This window comes from Pelobates fuscus, chromosome 8, assembly GCF_036172605.1.
Source record: "Pelobates fuscus isolate aPelFus1 chromosome 8, aPelFus1.pri, whole genome shotgun sequence".
Lineage (NCBI taxonomy): Eukaryota > Metazoa > Chordata > Amphibia > Anura > Pelobatidae > Pelobates > Pelobates fuscus.
In genome coordinates, this window is record NC_086324.1 from 86,001,811 (window position 1) to 86,024,531 (window position 22,721).

Below are 22,721 nucleotides of genomic sequence, written 5' to 3' on the forward strand. Positions count from 1 at the left end.
TAAGTTGCAAATCCTGAAAAATATCACTGTTGCAATCCCAAAGAAAAGTAAGATCTAGGTTTATATATTTGTGTTAATTGGACTCTGCAGTGCCAGGAAAACAAACCTGTTTTGCTGGCACAGCAGGATCCTGCAGTGCCCCCTCCTTTTCACCCCCATCTCATGTTGCTGAAGGGGTTAAAAAACCTTCATTGACTTACCTGAATCCAGCGCCGATGTCACTCTGTGCTGGGTCAGGCTCTGCCACCGTTCCTCCCCCACCGACGTCAGCCGGCGGGGGAGACCTAATGCACATGTTGTAATGGTTCATATTGGCACCAATAACAGAGTCAGATGGAAATGGAAGGTCCTAAAGAACGAGTTCAGGAAACTAGGAAGTAAACTAAAGAAAAGGATCTCCAAGGTAATATTTTCAGAAATATTACCTGTGCCGCGCGCTACAGCAGAAAGGCAGCGGGAGATTAGAGAGGTCAATGCGTGGCTGAAGTCTTGGTGCAGAAAAGAGGGTTTGGGGTTTTTACAGCACTGGGCCGATTTTGCGCTTGGGTACAACCTGTATGCCGTGATGGATTGCACCTAGACGGAAGAGGATCTGCTGTGCTGGGGGATAGGATGGCTAGAAGGTTGGAGGAGATTTTAAGCTAGTAGTAGGGGGGAGGGTCAAAGCAATTTAGAAAATGGAGGTAGGATAGACTGAGCTTTAGCTCAGTATAAGGAGGGTGGAGATGGGGGAGGGGAAATATCAGAACATAGGAGGTATGTAATATTAATAAAAATTCACAAAAAGTACAAATGACTCATGATAATATTAAATGTATGATTACTAATGCAAGGAGCGTATATAACAAAATGGGGGAACTAGAGGCAATAGCATACACTAAACAATATGATATAATAGGCATAATAGAAACATGGTGGGATGAGACATGTGACTGGGCAGTTAACCTGTTATTTAGAAAGGAATGGAAAAACAAGAAGGGTTGTGCGGTATGTTTGTATGTCAACCATGAGTTAAAGTCAAATTTTAGGCATGTGGAGTGTGACAAGGAAAATGTGGAAGCTTTATGGGTAGATCTGTTGGGGCAAACAAAGGGAAATCAATTATTGGTTGGGATATGTTATAAACCACCTAATGTACATATTAATGAGGAAGAACAGCTGTTAGAGCAAATAGAGAAAGCTGCAAATCGGGCTAACATGTTATTTTTGGAGTTTTTAATTACCCGGACATAAATTGGGATAGAGTGACTAAGTACTTCAGCAAGGGGAATCAGGTATTTGAATGTGTTAAATGACACTTTCATGTCACAACTGGTACAAGCACCAACTAGAAAGGATGCTTGTCTGGATCTTGTTATAACAAACAATGTTGATCTTTTGACCAACATTCAAGTAGGGGAGCATTTGGGAAATAGTGATCACAATATGGTCATTTTTTAAAATAAACTCAAAAAAAGCAAAAGCACGTGGGGTATACTAAAACGTATCATTTTTAAAAAGTCAATTTCAATAAGATTAGGGCAGCTCTAAAACATATCGACTGACATAAACTCCTTAGTGAAAAGGATAAAGGATAAATGGAACATCTTCCAACAAATATTAGAAAGGTACATTTCTCAGTATGTACCATTGGGTAATAAATATTAAAGAAACAAATTAAAACCAATGTGGCTTAGTAGAAAAGTAAAACAAGAGATTAAAAATATGAAAAAGGCATTTCAAGCATTTAAATCAGACAAATCAGAGGCATCCTATGTAACATATAAGGAAGCCGATAATGCTTGCAAAAATGCAATTAAAGTGGCTAAACTAGAAAATGAGAAATTGATAGCCCAAGAATGCAAAACCAACCCCCCAAAAATGTTCAAGTACATCAATTAAAAAACAACAAAGGAAAGTGTAGGTACCCTGGAAACAGAGATGGGCCTGTTAGTTAATGAAGACAAGGAAAAGGCAGAAATTTAAAATAACTTTTTTTCTTCAGTATATATTAATGAGGATCCTATGGCAAGATATATGCAAATGATTGCTGCAAAAAACTTGCAGATAACTTGTGATTGGATGACTCGAGACAAGGTGCTACAACAGTAAAAGAAAATTAATATAAATAAAGCTCCGGGCCTGACGGTATTCACCAACGAGTAGTGATGTCCCAAACAGTTTGCCAGGAACCGTTCGCCGGCGAACATAGCGTTTTCGCGAACACGCGCGATGTTCGGTCCGCCCCCTATTCATCATAGAGGTGAGAGGGTCTGGGAGGGAGGGTCTGCTGCTGATTGGCTGGAATGTGTCTGCTGACAGTGAGGTACAGGGTCAAAGTTTACTCAATGATGATGAATAGGGGGCGGACCGAAGATTGCGCGTGTTCGCGACTGCGATGTTCGCCGACGAACGGTTCCCGGCGAACTGTTCGGGACATCACTACCAACGAGTAATTAAGGAGCTAAGTGGGGAAGTAAGTGAACCTCTGTATTAAATCTTTTAAGATTCTTTTGTTTTAGGTATTGTACTGGGAGATAGGAGGATGGCAGATGTTGTTCCTATATTTAAAAAGGGTTCAAAATCTTTTCCTGGAAATGAAAGACCTGTGAGCTTAACTTCTGTGACTGGGAAAATATTTGAAGGGCTATTAAGGGATAATATTCAGGAATTCATTGGGAAGAACTTTGTTATTAGCAATAATCAGCATGGTTTTATGAAACATATGTCATGTCAAACTAATCTAATTGCATTATACGAAGAAGTAAGTAAAAGTATTGATTAGGGTTTTGCTGTGATTGTGATCTACTTGGATTTGGCCAAGGCATTTGATATGGTTCCTCACAATAGGTTAGTCTTCAAACTAAACAAAATTGGTTTAGATGAATACTGTTGTTCTTAGGTAGAAAATTGGCTTAAGGATAGAGTACAATGAGTTGTCATTAATGGTAAATTTTTATGGAGACTGTTTGGTGGGGATGCAGGGACACCTTCCTGCTTCCCCTGCAGCAGTTTTCTGGTGCTTTTAGCTCCGCCCCCGCCGCAGGGTAAGCTCCGCCCCTCCACCATTTTTCATTATTATTTTTTTTTATTTCCTGCCGCACAGCTCGAACACCCCCTAAGGCGGGCCCTGAGCACCACCATCCTAGAACAGACTCCCATGCATGGCACATACCCGTGTCCCAACACAGGCACCTATCATTGGCACACACCTGTGTCTCAGCACAAGCACCCATCCTTGGAACTCACCCCTCTCACATCCTGGATGCCTATCTTTGGCTCACACTCCTATCTCAATATATTGGGTACAGGGCCGGCCTTAGGCAAATAGGTGCCCTGTGCGAAAAGTCTTCATGGCGTGCCCCCAACACCCCACCAAGTTGCCTGAATACAGTAACACACACAGGCACCAGGGATGTGTGTATCGCGAGTCAAACAAGGCATCGTCCTTGGGCGGCACTTTGCAGGGGGCGGCAAAAAAAAACGCCCTCAAACCCCCAGGCAGGTCCCTTGCTTGCCTCGCGTCCTGGGCAAGCGAGGGACCTGGCCTCGCGTCCTGGGGGGCTCAATAGCTGGCCGGCTAGCCACTTTTGAGCCCCCCCGAGGCTGGCAGCGGGCAGCGAAGGAGCATACTCACCTGAGCTCTTCCTGTTTAGCTCCCTCTGCACCGCTTAATGAAGCCGGGAGCCGGAATATGACATCAGTCCGGCTCCCGGCATCACTAATAGCCGCCTGCTCAGCCTGTGCGCCCCCTGCCTGCCCAGCAGCCACACTGGACTGCAGGTAAGAAATCCATGCCCGCTCTCCCAGGGAGGCTGGGTGGATTTAAAATAAAATTAAAAAATTATTAGTTTGCAAGTGTTAGTGGAAATGTCTGTGGGTGTGTGTCTGTGAGTGTGTATGTCTAAGTGAATGTGTGTCTGTGAGTGAATGTGTGTGTGTGTGTGTGTGTCTGTATGTGTCTGTGTGTGTGTCTGTATGTGTCTGTGTGTGTGTCAGTAAGTGAATGTGTGTGTGTGTCTGTAAGTGTTTATGTGTGTGTGTGTCTGTGAGTGAATGTGTGTGTCGGTCAGCGAGTGTGTAAGTGTCAGTGAGTGAGTGTGTATGTGTCGGTCAGTGGGGGCGTGCGTCTTTCAGTGAGTGCATGCGTCTGTCAGTGAGAGTGTGCATCTGTCAGTGTGTGTCCAAGTAATAGTGTGTGTGTGTATGTCATTGTTTGTCAGTGTATATGAGAGTGTGTGTCTGTCAGGGAGTGTGCGTCTGTCAGTGAGTGAGCGTATGTCAGTCAAAGTGCGGCCTTGACAGGAAGGGGTGGGGGAAATTTAAACTTGGTTACAGGCATGTACACACACACACACACACTCAGTTAAAGGCAATCACACATACAGGCACACACAATGGCACAGCTACAGCGACACACACAATTAGAGTCACACAGGCAGTCACACACACACACAGATAGACAGTCACACACACAGGCAGGCAGTCTCACACATAGGCAGACAGTCACACAGGCAGGCAGACAGTCACACACACACACACAGATAGACAGTCACACACACAGGCAGGCAGTCTCACACATAGGCAGGCAGTCACACAGGCAGGCAGACAGTCACACACACACACACACACACACACAGACAGACAGTCACACACAGGCAGGCAGTCACACACGCAGACAGTCATACAGACAGACAGTCACACACACACACACACAGTCACACAAACAGGCGCACTTACCTCTTTCCAGTGGATGCAGTGGGCTGATGGGGAAGCAGGAACTCCTTCCCTCTTCCTGTGCAGCAGGGGCTTCGGGAGGTATTAGCCCTGCCTCTGCCTCAGATAAGCCCAGCCCCACCTCTCGGTCTGCTTCATTAAGCTAAAGGTTTTTGGGTGGCTATAGTGTCCCTTTAAACATATATCTGAACATGTTTGACCAATCTCATATATTGCTGGAATAGCAATACATGTATTTATGCTGATGATGGAAAGTACCTAACCGCATTTTTGTGTTACATCCAATAGCATATACATTTTTTGTTAATAACCTTATATGGAGAAGGAAATATATTTTAGCTTGTATCTATGATTGGTTGATAATGCCATTAATGTATATACTACTTTGTCTATATAATACTGATGCTGTGTGAAATAAATAAATACTTGATCAGATTGCATAGTACACTGTCTTGTGCTGTTTAATAAAGTGTTCCCAGCATTGCAGAGTGAACAGAGAGAAAGATTAGTGGAAGTTACACTCTCAAACAGTAGCTATACTCTCAAACAGTAGCTATCATTATTTTCATTCAGCTTATCCCTGAAACATGTTTGTTATTATTTTCAGTGAATGTATCCCACCAATATTTTATGTAGATATTGTAATTAATATTTTGGCTAATAGAAACTGGTTTGTAATCTTTTTTTTAATTGTTTACAACTTGTTTGCTCAACCCACCCGCTTTCCATTGCCCATCCTAGTGGAAATACATTCATATAACTGTGTCTTATCTCCTTTCCAGCTCCTTAGGCCTCAATCAACAAACCTAGATAACAGCAATACTGAGAATCTTCATTTCCACTAATTTGTAAGTAATTCTTCATTTGTAAGTAATTCTTATAATTTCATTGCAATGGTTTCTAAACGTAGTTCAAAAAGAAGAATGTTGGTGTCTGGATTGAAATGATTTATTTTAAATGTTATTTAACTCTTCTTATGTTTTTGACATATACCTTAAAGTGTACATTTCTGGATACTGTTATTGATATAAAATATAAAGCATTTTTTAAAATAGCATATCCTTTATTACATTGTATTCTCAGGAGTTTATATATTGTGTATATATACATATGTTGGCATATTTATTCACTAAAGTGAATTGGCAGGAATTCAAAGAGAATTCAGAGTGAATTTCATATATTATACCAAGATGTCTGGACCAAAAATAAAAACAAATGTCAATTGTGTTTTCAGTTCAGCTAATTTGGCCTAAAATGTGAAATTCACTTTGACTTCCTCACAATTCACACTTTAGTGAATAATCTTGTCAGTCTGTTTGCAATGCATACACATTTAATCCTCTGTTTTCTGAGCTGCTCTAGGGATCAGATTCAAAATAACAGGTTTTTTAGTCTTCAGAAATCCACGAGTGTCAATTTCTAGTGGGATCTGCAAATAAAAAAGGAATGCACTGTTGTTAGAATAACAAACAAACTGAATATCAAACATAACACTTATAACATTTTTGCTTATTCCAGTTAAAACAAAAATATTTCCCCCTAAAAATCAGATATTTCTTTATTTACAAACTTGTACTGATATCCAAAATATTGATAAATTACGTAAACATGGGCGTAACACTGAATCAAGAATCAAACAAACATGCTCATCCATTATGAGAGTCATTTGTTTGGTTATATGTTCATTTGATGCTTCGGAGTGGTGTAATTCCGACAACAGGCCAAATGGCCAAATATTAACAGACAGGTCTAGTTGAGAATATGGTTTAGGGGGTGAAACATTTAGGTAAATGTGAGAGTGGAAAAGATGGATAGAGAGGTTAAACTAGTGAGTATCAGAATAGTTTAGACAAGTGAAAGAGAAAGATTTGTAGTATAAAACTGAGAGCATAAATTAGAATAGGGATAATTAGGGAATAAACGCCTAATTCTATACACTGTGATACTAAATACCAGTGATCTAAAACACAATTTATTCTTGCATAGCAATATTAAAAATAGTGGAGTAGTAACATATTTATTATGTAGTTTGCCTGTGAATCCAGTGCATTTTCTATTTAATAACTTTATGTCTTGATTAGAGTTGAGCGGACACCTCGATGTTCGGGTCCGGTGGGTTCAGCCTAACTTTGAAAAAAAGTCCGGACCTCAAAGAGTTGTCTGCTAAAGATCGTTAAGTAAACTTAAATAAGCTTGGTAGATAACATTGGAGAGAATGTGTAGAACGCTGTCTAAACTCCAAGCGCCTAATGTTACTGAACGAAACTACTACTCGCTGAGCGTCCCTGCGGCTGGAAAAAGGAGCAGCTAAAAACCAATCATATCAACTTAAGCTAGAAAAATAATCTGGAGAGTAATGTAGGAAGGCTTCCTGTCAGTCCCTTATCTCGAACTCCATAACTAGCTATTAAATAAATAAATGAATGTCCCGACGCGCGTTTCGCCGATACACGGCTCGTCCAGCGGAGTAAAATGGGGGTAAGAGTAGGACAAGTGCCCTGCAAACAAATGTGGATAGGGAAATCACTTAAAATAACATAAAATACCTAAAAATTCAAAATACAGCTGAGCCATAAAATAGCACTAGATGGAATCTTTGATTTTAGCTTTGGAAGAACATAAATCAAAATATAAAGTATGGCTGTCAGGAGGATCACCAGAATTATCCATTTGAGAGAGGGTTGGAGTGCAGGGTATTCTCTCAACTCCTGATGCATGGAGAAAAGGCCTTCACAAGCCTCTGCTAATGTGTACATAGTTTATACTAAGTGACCCATAGGTTGAGGAGGCGGTGACCGCGGCGGTGTAGGTGGAAGCGGCGGCGGAGGAGGAGGAGGTAGCCAAAACAGTTTTTTTTATATATATATATATATATATATATATATATATATATATATATTTTTTTTTTTTTAAATTTGGGTAGCCCCCAAAATATTGGGACATATAAAAAAAGAAACATTTGTGGCCTGCGGTGCATTTCTTGCAGTCCTGATGCATGGAGAAATGCTCAACTCCTGATGCATGGAGAAAAGGCCTTCACAAGCCTCTGCTATTGTGTACATAGTTTATACTAAGTGACCCATAGGTTGAGGAGGCGGTGACCGTGGTGGTGTAGGTGGAAGCGGAGGAGGAAGAGGTAGCCAACACTGTTTTTTATTTGTTTGGGTTTTTTTATTTTTATTTTTTTATTGGGGAAGCCCTCAAAATATTGGGACATATAAAAAAAGAAAAAGTATAAGTGCACTTGAGTATAACAATGGCTGAGTGAGGCCGGTATAAATGTCTATTCTGCACAAGATACAGACAAGTCTGGTGGGATCCATGCCTGGTTTATTTTAATAAACGTGAGCTTGTTCACGTTGGCTGTGGACAGGCGGCTGCGCTTGTCTGAGATAATGACCCCTGCCGTGCTAAACACACGTTTAGACAATACACTGGCTGCAGGCCAGGCCAGCACCTCCAAGGCATAACGGGCAAGCTCAGGCCATGTGCCCAATTTGGAGACCCAGAAGTTGAATGGGGCAGACCCATCAGTCAGTACGTGTAGGCGTGTGCACACGGACTGTTCCACCATGTTGCTGAAATGCTTCCATATCAGTTGGTGGTGCTGGTTGTTGTGGCGTGCTGACAAAGCTTTTCCACATTTCGGCCATGCTAACCCTGCCTTCTGAGGTGCTGGCGGTGCCCCAGCTGCATTGGTGACCTCTTCCTCCTTTGCCTTGTGCTTCCACTGAGTCCCCGGTGTCAGTTGGGAATGCCCTCAGCAGCGCGTCTACCAGCGTGCGCTGGTAGTCGCGCATCTTCCGATCACGCTCCAGTGAGGGAATTAAGGATGGCACATTTTCCATGTAATGGGGATCCAGCAGGGTGGCCACCCAGTAATCAGCACAAGTTAGAAGGTGGGCAACTCTGCAGTCGTTGCGCAGACACTGCAGCATGTAGTCGCTCATGTGTGCCAGGCTGCCCAGAGGCAAGGACAAGCTGTCCTCTGTGGGAGGTGTATCATCTGTGTCCTCCGTACCCCCCCAGCCATGCTCCAGTGATGCCCACGAGCTGCGTTGGGTACCACCCTGCTGTGAACACGGTTCCTCATCCTCCTCATCCTCCTCCTCATCCTCCAGAACTGTGCCCTGGATGGACAATTGTGTGCCTGGCCTATGCTGGTGCAGGAACCCACCCTTCAAGCCACTTGTGAATGACTGGCCTGATAACCGTAGAAATGACCCCTCTTCCTCCTCCTCTTCCTCCTGTGCCACATCGTCTTCCATCATTGCCCAAAGCGTTTTTTTCAAGTAGACATAGAAGCGGGATAGCAAGGCTGAGAACGGCGCCATCGGCACTGGCCATGTTGGTGGAGTACTCGAAACAGTGCAAAATGGCACACAGGTCTCGCATGGAGGCCCACTCATTGGTGGTGAAGTGGTGCTGTTCTGCACAGCGACTGACCCGTGCGTACTGCATCTGAAACTCCACTATCGCCTGCTGCTACTCGCACAGTCTCTCCAGCATGTACAAGGTGGAGTTCCACCTTGTAGGCACGTCGCATATGAGGTGGTGAGCGGGAAGGCCGAAGTTACGCTTCAGCCCAGACAGGCGAACAGCAGCAGGGTGAGAATGCCGAAAGCGCACACAGACGGCCCGCACTTTCTGCAGCATCTCTGATATATCTGGGTAGTTTTTCAGGAATTTCTGCACCACCAAATTCAGCACATGTGCCAGGCAAGGGATGTGTTGCAAACCAGCTAGGCCCAGAGCTGCTATGAGATTTCGCCCATTATCGCACACCACCAGGCCGGGCTTGAGGCTCAGTGGCAACAACCACTTATTGGTCTGTTGTTCCATGCCCGTCCACAGCTCCTGCACGGTGTGGGTTTTTTCCCCAAAACACGAGTTTTAAAACGGCCTGCTGTCGTTTCCCCTTGGCTGTGCTGAAGTTGGTGGTGAAGGTGTTACGCTGCATGGATGAGGTGGTGGTAGAGGAGGAGGAAGCGGAGTAGGAGGAGAAGGCAACAGGAGGCAAAGAGAAATGCCCTGCAATCCTTGGTGGCGGAAGGACATGCACCAAACTGCTATCCGCCTCAGGCCCATCTGCCACTACATTTGCCCAGTGTGCAGTTAGGGAGATATAGCGTCCCTGCTTGTGCTTACTGGTCCACGTATCTGTGTTTATGTGGACCTTGCCACTGATGGAGTTGCGCAGTGCACACCTGATTTTGTCCGCCAATTGGTTGTTCAGGGAAGGGATGGCTCACCTGGAAAAGTAGTGGCGGCTGTGAACCACGTACTGTGGGACAGCCACCGCCATCAGGTTTTTAAAACTTTGTTTAGAAAAGAAGCCACAAGGATGCAATGGCTTTTCAGGTGACTCTCTTTGGGATAAGACAGCACCTACCCCGATATCTGAAGCATCAACTTCAAGAATATAGGGCAGGATGAGGGGACAGGATGCTGTAAAATAGGTGCCGAGGCGAACGTAGTCTTAAGAAATTCAAAAGCCTGAAGTGCCTCGGTAAGTTGGTGCATAAGGAACCCCACTTTAGACCTATCTGTGGGAAAGGAACGTGGATACATCTCAAAGTGGAATTCTATTTGATTAATGAAACCCCTCCATACCTAGGAGGAGGTGTTAAATGGACCGAAGTATTAGGCAAAGTAGATACTTCAGGAGGAAGGGGTGTAGGAGGGTTAGGTGTGGTTGCTGGAATAGTTCTAGATAAGAACGTCTGGAGAGCCTGGGCTATCTGATCCATACGGTGATCCTGCTCTACAAATCTAGCCTCATGAGAAGCCATCTGCTGAGCTAAATCTGCAGGGTCCATGGCCCTATCGTAATGTAACTAAAATATACCCCAACACGCAGGATTCAACAAAAGACAACACAGAGGGGAGATACGTCTACCGGACCTTAGAATGGCCGGACTCGACGTATATGAGAGGAGTACAGAGTCAGGAGCGATCCGAGGTCTATGGCACAAAGAGACAGCGTAAACTAGGACTAGCCGGGGTCTGGTACACAGTAAACAGCAAGCCGGCAAACAGAACAGATAAGGATAAAGAGATAACGTAGTCAGAAACAAAGCCAAGGTCAATACGAAGGAACACAACTGAACACAACAAGCGCTAAAGGGAACTGAAACAGAAACCACGATAGGGCAAGGAACTAAGGGGCTAGGAACTAAGGGAAAAGGTGAGTATAAATACCTAAAAATCTATTTTGATTGGGCCTTGTCACATCTACGCCCCCAAAAGGTCAGTGTCTGGGGAGTGTGGCATGACAGGGACCAATGGGAGGCCTTTTCCAATTGAGGCTCCCTCTGTCCCTTTAAGAGCGCGCCCGAGACCCGCGGCACGCTCTTAGAGTCAGGCGGGACACGTGACCGCTTCTCGCGGTCACTGCCCTCCTTCCTGTTCCAGCCGTCGATGAGCCGCGCGCCTCGAACAGAGGACCCCGGCCGGCCCCTGGAAAGGGTAAGTACCACTACACTCCCTCTCCCATGTACTTACCGATCGCTGCGTTCCCCGTGAGCCCAGAGAGTCCCCACTCTCCAATTTAGAACCCCAAGGGGTCATGTGACCGCTCTAGTGCTGCCAGCGGGGGGACTGCCTGAACTGACAGGCAGTCCCCCTACTGGTGAAAAAGTAAAAGTAAAAATAAAAATATCATTAATACATTTAAAATAAATGTGTATATATGAGGTGTATATATATATATATGTGATAGACCTTTCTGCCCCTGGATTTTATATTTCTCACTATATGCCTGGATTTTATATTTCCCATTATATGCCTGGATTTTATATTTCCCATTACATGCTTGTTGGTTTGTTTGGTGAATTTAACTCCTCCTTTGTTCAAATAACCAAATAACCAAATAACCAAACTAATTACTGACCGACCACCCTGCAAGTGGAGTGTGCTGCTCGTTAACCTCCCAGAATCTGTATTTAACCGCAGCTTAATTGACGAAGGGCTGGGTGGTCATCGTTCGTATGCACGAACATGTGGCGGTGGCCATCTTAAACTGTCGAACGTCCAGTGGTGTTTTGTCGTCGAGCGCATGGAACTGTTTTCGGACACTCGCTCACACGAACACTGCTGAGACTTCCAGCACTTAGTTTTTCATACGAATGCAGTGGCATTCGGTACATTGAAGCACACGAACAAGAGACACTGGAGAATCAGATACACGAACAGTCATTCCGTTATTTTAATGCGTTTCCCTACACCTGAAATAGACCGGCCGACCCAGCTGAACTTATTGAACGATGAGTATTTTGACCACATCATCCTCTTTATGCATGTTGTCTTACTCCAAGCTGTATAGGCTTGAAAGCCTACTACCAATTAAGCATATTAGGTGATGTGCATCTCTGTAATGAGAAGGGGTGTGGTCTAATGACATCAACCTATATCAGGTGTGCATAATTATTAGGCAACTTCCTTTCCTTTGGCAAAATGGGTCAAAAGAAGGACTTGACAGGCTCAGAAAAGTCAAAAATAGTGAGATATCTTGCAGAGGGATACAGCACTCTTAAAATTGCAAAGCTTCTGAAGCGTGATCATCGAACAATCAAGCGTTTCATTCAAAATAGTCAACAGGGTCGCAAGAAGCGTGTGGAGAAACCAAGGCGCAAAATAACTGCCCATGAACTGAGAAAAGTCAAGCGTGCAGCTGCCAAGATGCCACTTGCCACCAGTTTGGCCATATTTCAGAGCTGCAACATCACTGGAGTGCCCAAAAGCACAAGGTGTGCAGTACTCAGAGACATGGCCAAGGTAAGAAAGGCTGAAAGACGACCACCACTGAACAAGACACACAAGCTGAAACGTCAAGACTGGGCCAAGAAATATCTCAAGACTGATTTTTCTAAGGTTTTATGGACTGATGAAATGAGAGTGAGTCTTGATGGGCCAGATGGATGGGCCCGTGGCTGGATTGGTAAAGGGCAGAGAGCTCCAGTCCGACTCAGACTCCAGCAAGGTGGAGGTGGAGTACTGGTTTGGGCTGGTATCATCAAAGATGAGCTTGTGGGGCCTTTTCGGGTTGAGGATGGAGTCAAGCTCAACTCCCAGTCCTACTGCCAGTTTCTGGAAGACACCTTCTTCAAGCAGTGGTACAGGAAGAAGTCTGCATCCTTCAAGAAAAACATGATTTTCATGCAGGACAATGCTCCATCACACGCGTCCAAGTACTCCACAGCGTGGCTGGCAAGAAAGGGTATAAAAGAAGAAAATCTAATGACATGGCCTCCTTGTTCACCTGATCTGAACCCCATTGAGAACCTGTGGTCCATCATCAAATGTGAGATTTACAAGGAAGGAAAACAGTACACCTCTTTGAACAGTGTCTGGGAGGCTGTGGTTGCTGCTGCACGCAATGTTGATGGTGAACAGATCAAAACACTGACAGAATCCATGGATGGCAGGCTTTTGAGTGTCCTTGCAAAGAAAGGTGGCTATATTGGTCACTGATTTGTTTTTGTTATGTTTTTGAATGTCAAAAATGTATATTTGTGAATGTTGAGATGTTATATTGGTTTCACTGGTAAAAATAAATAATTGAAATGGGTATATATTTGTTTTTTGTTAAGTTGCCTAATAATTATGCACAGTAATAGTCACCTGCACACACAGATATCCCCCTAAAATAGCTATAACTAAAAACAAACTAAAAACTACTTCCAAAAATATTCAGCTTTGATATTAATGAGTTTTTTGGGTTCATTGAGAACATGGTTGTTGTTCAATAATAAAATTAATCCTCAAAAATACAACTTGCCTAATAATTCTGCACTCCCTGTATAATTGATAATATTTGTGAGTATGACCACAGTTCATAATCCGCTCAAATGGTTTCTTGCCAGTACTGACGCGTGGTGTTCCTGGGCGATTAGCCATAAGGGGAATAAAAGGCCCTATGTTTGTAGAAGATAACAGCTTTAGTAAATACACTCTCCTTTAAACATTGAAGCTGATCCATATATCTATACAGACAAACCATATGTACACTTAATTTCAGTAAAAGCCCCTTAGCTGCCAACATGAAATTCGTGTGTGTGTATGTATATATATATATATATATATACAGTGGCGTACACACAACCCATGGGGCCCCGGTGCGAAAACTGATCTGTGGGCCCCCCCGCTTACTCTGCGCGGGCTGGGGCCGCAACACATGGCGGGCGGGCACCTGGTCGCAGGGCTGCGACCCGTGCGACCGCGGTATGTACGCCAGTGCATGCATAAACACATACACTTAAAGGACCACTACAGACACCCAGATCAAATCAGCTCAATGAAGTGGTCTGGGTGCCAGGTCTCTCTAGTTTTAACCCTGCAGCTGAAAACAGCAGTTTCAGAGAAACTGCTATGTTTCACTGAGGGTTAATCCATCTCTAGTGGCTGTCTCATTGACAGCCGCTAGAGGATTTTCTGCGATTCTCACTGTGAAAATCACAGTGAGAAGACGCTGAACGTCCATAGGAAAGCATTGAGTAATGCTTTCCTATATGGGCGGTTTGAATGCGCGCGTGGCTCTTGCCACGCATGTGCATTCGGAGCTGAGCGGCGGATCGGGACGGAGAGATCCCCAGCGCCAAGGGAGCCCGGCGCTGGAGAAAGGTAAGTGCTTTAGACACACACACACACACACTCTCATGAACAGACGCACACATTTACTGACAGACACACACTCAGTGACAGACGCACACAAACATACTCAGTAACAGACACACACACTAACACTAACACACTCTAAAACTAACACACTCACTAACACAATCCCTCACACTAACACACACTCACTAACACACACTCACTAACACACACTCACTCACTAACACTAACACTAACACACTCACATTAACACTAACACACTCACTAACACACTCTCTCACTAACACACACACACACTAACACAAACTAACACTAACACACTCACTAACACACTCACTAACACTAACACACTCACTAACACTAACACACTCACATTAACACACTCACTAACACACACTCACTCACTCACTAACACTCACACTAACACACTCACTAACACACTCACTAACACTAACACACTCACTCACACTCTCACTAACACACTCACTAACACACTCACTAACACACTCACTAACACACTCACTAACACACTCACTAACACTAACACACTCACTAACACACTCACTCACACTCTCACTCACACTCACTAACACTAACACACTCACTAACACACTCACATTAACACACTCACATTAACACACTCACTAACACTCTCACTAACACTCACTCACTAACACACTCACTAACACACTCACTCACTACCACTCTCACTAACACACTCACTATCACTAACACACACACACACTCACTAACACACTCATTAACACTAACACACTCACACACACTCACTAACACACTCACTAAACACACACACACGTTTTTTCTGGTTTTTTTTAATTTAATCCCCCCAGCCTCCTTACCTGTGTGAGAGCTGGGGGGATTCCCTGGGGTCCAGTGGTGTTGCTGGTCACCCGGCTGGCGGGCGCGCGAGGGAGCACTGTCCCCTGGGTGCTCCCTCTTCAGCTCCCTCGCGCGCCGCGTACTGATACCGGAGCCGGAAGATGACGTCATCTTCCGGCTCCGGTTTCAGTGCGGTGCGCGAGGGAGCTGAAGAGGGAGCACCCAGGGGACAGTGCTCCCTCGCGCGCCCGCCAGCCGGGTGACAGCAGGGCCAGCCTCGGGGGGCCCGGAGGTGGCCGGCTCCTGGGCCCCCCAGCAGAAGAGGCTGGCCCTGTGGGTACATACCGGGTCGCAGGGGCGGCCGGGCCCCCTGGTGGGCCGGGCCCGGTCGCAGCCGCGACCCCTGCGACCCTGGTATGTACGCCACTGTATATATATATATATATATATATATATATATATATATATATATATATATATATATATATATATATATATATATATATAAAACCAACAACAATAAACATAAAATATCTATAGAAACAAAGGGAAAGATGAAAAGCTGTCTGTTAGTATAGTGAAAAACCTGAATTGTCATAATCTGCCTCCCAGTGTAAAATAGCTGAGCCTGCCCTTTGTTAAAATATGTGCAAGAGGGCAGAATGCCCAGTAATGTTTGAGTAAGAGATTAAATAGCTTTGCCACATTGGGAATAAGTTCAACAGTAGGTAATATATGTGATGTATTGGACCCAGTGTTTTGTAACCCAGTAGTATATTGAACATAGTAGTTTGCTCAGATATTAGAGCGTGTACCGCTGTTTGTACAAGTAACTTGAGCAACAGGAGCTTCTCCCACGTGGGAGAAGTAAACAAAGCAGCCGACAAATGAGGAGGCTTTGGGTGGTCTCTAAATGAATTCCGCCACCCCCCCTCATCTCCCCCAGAGCAGACCACGAGTGTGTGGAAGAGGGGTGAAGGGACCGGAAACGGATAAACTTATGTTTTACCAAGCACCCGAGAGTGTGGCAAAGTAGCAGCTTGTTGCCGACTGTGGACCGCACAGACCATGAACCAGAAGTAACAGGATCGTGACCCGGAAGTAGCGAAACCGGAAGTGATCACCTGCTCATGTCTGATACTACGGTGATGCAGGAAAGGGGGAGTGTCTTAACCCCTTAAGGACACATGCCGGAAATATTCCGTCATGATTCCCTTTTATTCCAGAAGTTGTGTCTTAAGTAGGATCAACCAGCCCCTCCCACAACTTCAGGCAAGCCTTTACATATATAATTAATATAAATTGAAATTATTTTTTTTTTTATAAAAACAAATTAAAACGCTAACTTTGTCCAGCATGTGTGACTAAGTGGCTACAACAAAAGACTGGAAATACCCCATTTGGAATACCATGGGCATAGGCATGAGCAGCCTATTGCACGGCAACACTCTGACCTCGCGAGAGGAACCCGGCGGAACTACTGGCTAGAGCTCCACGGGTCCTCTCCTGCCTCCCTCCCTGCCTGTGGGCCGGTGAGGGAGATCTTTGATTAGGGTGTGTCTATGACCATGGGTTGTCCATGATGGTGTCATTTCACATTCCTGGGCTACCATATGGTTTCAAAAGGCAACAGAGACCCAGTAAACCAATCTTGCAAACTGAATTGGGCAAGCACTATATTGACCCTGCAACTTTACAAAACACCATAAAACCTGCACATGGGGGGGTATTGTTATACTCGGGAGACTTCGCTGAACACAAATATGAGTGTTTACAACAGAAAAACTTGTCAGGACGATGAAATCACCAGTAAAAGTGCAGTTTTTGTGTAAAAAAATGCAAAAAACAAATATGAACGCTAACTTTGGCAATTGTTTGTGGCTAAGTGGTTACTACAAAATACTGGACATACCTCATTTGGAATATTGTGGGTTGTTTACTTTTACTAATCTTTCTCTTAACGTCAACTCCACACTAGCTTTAACCATAAAACAGCATTAAGTCAAAGGAGTGCTGCACACAAGTAAGTTTATGAAGGAGCTCTGTGGAAGGGGGTCCGCAGCCCACCAGGAACAACAAGAAGTAGAGTTCCCCATGTGTACATGTCTAAGGCCTCTTGGCTGAAACTTATCTTTTCTTGTCCTCTTTTGATCTCCAATAAAAAAAATTTTGCCTTCACCCTACATTGTGACGCCTGTGGATTTCTCATAAAACAGCATTAACACCCAGCATTAACCCTAACCCTAAGTCCACTAGCCTACTCTAACCCCTAAGTCCACTCCTCCCTAATCCTACACTAACCCTAATGCTAACCCTAACCCAACCACTAATCCCAACTCTAAGGTAACCCACTGCTAATATCAATTCTGATATTACATATGGGTTTTACTATATTTAACACGGTAGATGGTAATATGCTGCCACCATCTACTGGGCATTTTCAGAATTACAGTTAGTGTAATTCTGAATTAGCCTGGTTCCCAGTCGAGTATGAAGAGATCAATCCTGGGAACTTGGCTAAGCCCAGCACCGGTTCAAAATGTCTGGGGACAGACTTGGTGACGTCCAGCACTGCACAGAGCTCATCATTCAGTCTGGGGATATTAAAAATGTCTCCAGCTGACTAACTAAAGCCCCAAGTATCCATTGATACCTGGGGTTAATGTTGTGAGACAGTGTTTAAGCCTACATACACAGTAATGTCTTTGAAGGCATTTAACCTCTTAAAGACACATGACGTGTGACATGTCATGATTCCCTTTTATTCCAGAAGTTTGGTCCTTAAGGGGTTAAATGCCTATTTAAAGAAATAACTTGAAGGAATGGTTTTCAGGGCTTCAAGCTGCTCATTAAAAAGTCTGGGGCCGGGGGGCGGAGTCAAGCTACGGAGCTGAACGGTCGCATGATACCCGCGCTCCGTTATCAGCAACCAGATAAACTACTTTAAAAGCTTTCAAACACAAATAATCGAGTCAAACCCGATCCCCAGGCAACCCGAGCCGGGATGGGTAGAAAAATAAAGAAACAAAAACCGGACAAGCCGAAGCCAGGCTCCAGCATTGGAGACTTATGGAGGCAGGCACATGGTGCCTCTCTACCCAAGATGGCCGCCTACATGGGTGAGAGCTCCGATTTCTCGGACGACCAGCTCATGGAGCCCGAGGACTTTCACAGGCCCTCCCTACAAGAGCCCAGCCAGAGACCGGTAACAACGAATACCAAACAGGACTCTGCACCGGTGACCAAGGCGGACATGCAGGAGCTTTTGGCAGGCCTGCGGAGAGACCTCCAAGGGGACATGGCGGCCTTCCGCAAAGACTTGCAGGGCCTACACGGTCGGATGGGTATTGTGGAAAAAGAATCACACGACACAAAGGCACAAATTACTCACCTGCTACAGGAGATCCAAACACTCCACCGAAACCACGCAGCCACAGAACTGAGATTCGCGGCAATAGAAGATTACAGGCGCAGCAACAACCTTAAGATCAGAGGCCTTGCCGAGGAGATCCCGGACGCAGAAACACCGCACTGCGTGAGGAGGCTGTTGGCGGCAATACTCGCACCTAAACAGGCGAAAGGGGTGATGATCGCAGATGTGTTCCGCATCCCGAAACCATCAAAGGCACCCTCCACGGCCCCACGGGACTTAATTGTCCGTTTTCACACTAAGCAAGACAAGGCTGCAGTACTGGGGGCACTCAAGGGAAAAACCCCCTACAACTTCGAGCACTCGAATCTCACCTTCTTCGCCGACTTATCGGGAAGCACTTTGGGGTGGCGCAGGACACTGCAGCCCTTCACCTCAATGCTCAGAGCCAAGGACATCCCCTATCGTTGGCGGGGATCTCATGTCCTAACGGTCCTCCAGGCCGGCAACGCATACCCTATCCGGGATCTCGAAGGAGCCGCGGCCATCTTAGAGACTCTGGGCCTCCCACGAGATGCACTCACAACCGGAGCATCGAGCGCCTCAGCACCGACACACACGTGGGACCCGGCAGGAGCAACCCCCTTTGTACCACGAAGACCCCACGACGATAATTATAAAGCAACCACTACCTAAACCTGGACATTTACTCCAGTAGGAGGCCTCCTACCAACTTACTCATGCAACACTCAACCAGTTCGTGTGTACTTATTGCTGCAAAATCCTGGGCACCGAAGACTCTCTGCTAGCACACAAGGTCGGCGGTTAATGCATCATCTGGCGCCCCGTTGGCGACCTAGGGCAAGTTGCTGCTTAACAGCCCTCCTATCCAGAGCAACGCATTGTATGCGCTTCCTTGGACTAATAAGACGCTAACACTTTGCTCACAGAACTGCTTATGCTGCCATATATGTCTCTATGCTTGCGCATAACCTCTATAAATTGGTACTATCACCGTGCCCCCATATTACCCAGCGCACGGCAATAACGCCATAGGCAATCACACTACATACATCACACGCGTCCCCAAGCTTACAGATCCACTACACAGTGCCTGGGCATGCCCGTAAGATACCCATGTCCATAAGCATTTTAATTTTTAACTTTACAATTAGAATTACACACTTTTCATCCCGCTGAGGTTTACGTTAATTTACTTTACGTTTTGGGAAACCCTATTTATCCTCTGCGTTATGAGAGTAAAACTGAACGGGCACCTGTTTCTAGCCTTACGTAGCACTCAGACATGAATATCTAGGCTCTCGTAGTCATAATGTTATTTCATAAGAGCCGCATGTATGTAGATAGCAGGACCGACTTGAATTTTCCTTTTTTTACTGTGCTGGATGCAGGACGGTGCCTTATCGCCACTGCCATCTACCCTCACCTTAGGGTCCCGACCAAACTGCCGTTCTTTGCAACCACCATCACTACTGAATTACCCGATGTTAAATTTTGCAATACTGTTTGTAAACTCACTCTAGCAACGCACCTGCTTACGCTCTAAGTTAACCATATAAGTTACTTTTTCTTCGTTATACCTAGCAAGCCTTCACGGGCATAACTACTTAACTTTTCACCATTGCCTAACATGTATACTACTTATTATTAAGCATACTATATTGGCTCAGACAGAATTGTTAAAATCCTAAATATAAAAATGTGCATGTACTGCTGCCATTGTTTTCCATGTATACAACGTGTGCGCTGTTGTGGCGCTTGATCTATCTATGTACCTACCTGCACAACAAAAAATAAAGAATTAAAAAAAAAAAAAAAAAAAAGTCTGGGGCCACTAAAACTTTCCCCAGCAAACTCAGTGGTTTACCTTGGGTTAGTGGTGTGAGCCAATATTTAACCATGCTCAAATTGTGATCTTTTAATAGGTATTAAAATGCCTATTTAAACAGCTGTCTGCAGCACTGGCTTCCAGCGCTGCAAACCGCTAATCTAATAGTGTACTAGGTATTCATTGATACCTGGGGTTCCTGGTGTGAGCAGGGATTTACTTCTGCATACACTAAATCTGCAGGACATGTCATTATGCCCTAAAGGCATTAATGCCCATTATAGTTATGATGTAATGACATGTCCTAACATCATTAAGGTGTAAAGCAATGATTAACAATTGAACAACAAACATCTTATGGTCATAAAGTTAACTAATCTTATTTCTTACTGGAGTCTCATTGCAAGTTCGGAAAGTGAAGTTCTGAATTAAAGTAACAAATGCAAGCTTCATGTTCATCAATGCAAATCTCATGCCAATGCAGTTTCGAGGTCCACTTCCAAAGGGTAGAAATACGTAATCCAAATTGTCTTTGTTTTCTTTACTGAACCTAAAAAAAGAGATATGTGTATATACTTGTAAAACAAGTTTATTTTATATTTCCATATCAGTAACTTCACTCTTGTTAGAAGTGTTAGAACATCATTTTAAATTCCTTTATTAAAGTTCACAGTTTTCAAAGTCTTATCAACACCTGAGATACTTAACTCTGAGGAATTAGTCAAGTTACGCAAAAAAATAATGTTTTAGAATTATCTCCATGGGGTCTGAGTTTGTGAAGTACCCCAGCGAAGCCTTGCATGAAGTTTAACGTATACAATTAGTAGAAAACTCAAATTTTAATCTTGAGTTAAAGCCCACGTGTCATGGCTAACATGCCACTGTCAATCAATTCTAGGCATACACTAGATTGCTAGCAGCTCTGTGTGTATAATGAGAATTGTTTGACAGGTGAACAGCAGGTAAACTCTCCTTCAAGCAGTCGTTCTCCATATTCTCACAGCAACTACAGCACATGTATGGCAATGCACTGTAGTTTCTGTGAGTATTCTGTGGGAAGAGAAATAATAAAACCTTCTCACACTGTCCAAGGACAATGAAGTGACACAAAATGTTGGAAATAAATCCAGTTTGTTGGCATCATTGGGAAAGTGAGTCCTACACCTTCTAGACTTATCAATCAGATACAAGTTCTACCAGAAGTGGGAGTGAACTAGGGGTAAGCAAAAATATGATGGCTGTAGAAAATTTTGCTGGTGGAGTAGAGCAAATCATGTAGATATCTAGTTTAAAAGGAAACTGCTCAAATATCTTCAAAACTAGGTTTAAATATAATTCCATACTTTTACTAGATTTAGAAGTACAGTCCCATTTCACACTTTCTCTTAAATATATATAAAATCAGAATTCTGGGAAAGCATTCACAATATAAAACAACAAAGTACGAAGTTACGATACCTTTCAGGACGAAATTCCTCTGGTTCTGGCCAAATGTCTGGGTCCCGATGCAGAGCATACACAGGGATAACAGTGACAACACCCTGTGGGATCGTTACACCATTTATATTTGTTGTTTTTTTACAAACTCTTTCAATTCTACTAGCTGCAGGATAGAGTCGCAAGGTTTCATTAATCACCATGTCAAGATATTCCATCTGCATTACAGCATCATATGTTGGTGGAGCCTGTGAAAAAAGCAAAGTATTATGCTATGTTCAAATTTTTCTTGATCAATTAACTTTTGTAAGTAAAGAACAAAAGACATTTTAAAGAACAGATATTTTATTTGTATGTATTTTTTTAGAACAGTGGGTAAAATACATATTTTTCTATGTGGAAATAGCCTTTAATAAACAAGTATACGTATACCCTCATCAAATAGAAATGTGGAATACAAGCTGATTTAAAATGTGAAATTCAAGCCACCGGACCACAATGTCATGAAAATGATGTGATATGATTTACACTTTTAAAATTGTTTATAAAAAAATTGTACACTAATTTTTGACATATGCTTTGCTTGCATTTTGACATAAAATTACTTTAAAACATTAATGAATTAAGGAATGTTGACCCAGAGATCTCTGTCTTCCCAATTATAAAATAAATAATCCCAGGTAATGTGAATCAAATAAGTGTGAACCCTGCCAAAGTGTGAACTGACAAGACTCCTAATCTTTGTTTTTGGAAGCAAACAAGATGGATGAATAACAAGGGGAAAAAACAAGGAAATAGTTTCTTTTTAGGGTAAATCAGGACATACCAAGTATGTTTCATCTTTTGCCTATATATTGAATACCATATATATGCTTTCATACCTCAAAAACTTTT

General features: G+C 43.8%; 1 protein-coding gene across 1 annotated transcript in view; it reads right to left on the minus strand.

Moving 5' to 3' along the window:
• Positions 1–5,764: 5,764 nt before the first annotated feature.
• LOC134571648 (cytochrome P450 3A4-like) overlaps positions 5,765–22,721 on the minus strand; it is a 98,047-nt gene continuing 81,090 nt past the window's right edge. The window contains exons 11-13 of the mRNA XM_063430125.1: positions 21,849–22,075; positions 20,781–20,940; positions 5,765–6,145 (exon numbers count right to left, since the gene is read on the minus strand). Coding sequence (XP_063286195.1) covers positions 6,050–6,145; positions 20,781–20,940; positions 21,849–22,075 — 483 coding nt within the window. The 3' untranslated portion in view covers positions 5,765–6,049. The remainder of the gene's footprint in view (positions 6,146–20,780; positions 20,941–21,848; positions 22,076–22,721) is intronic.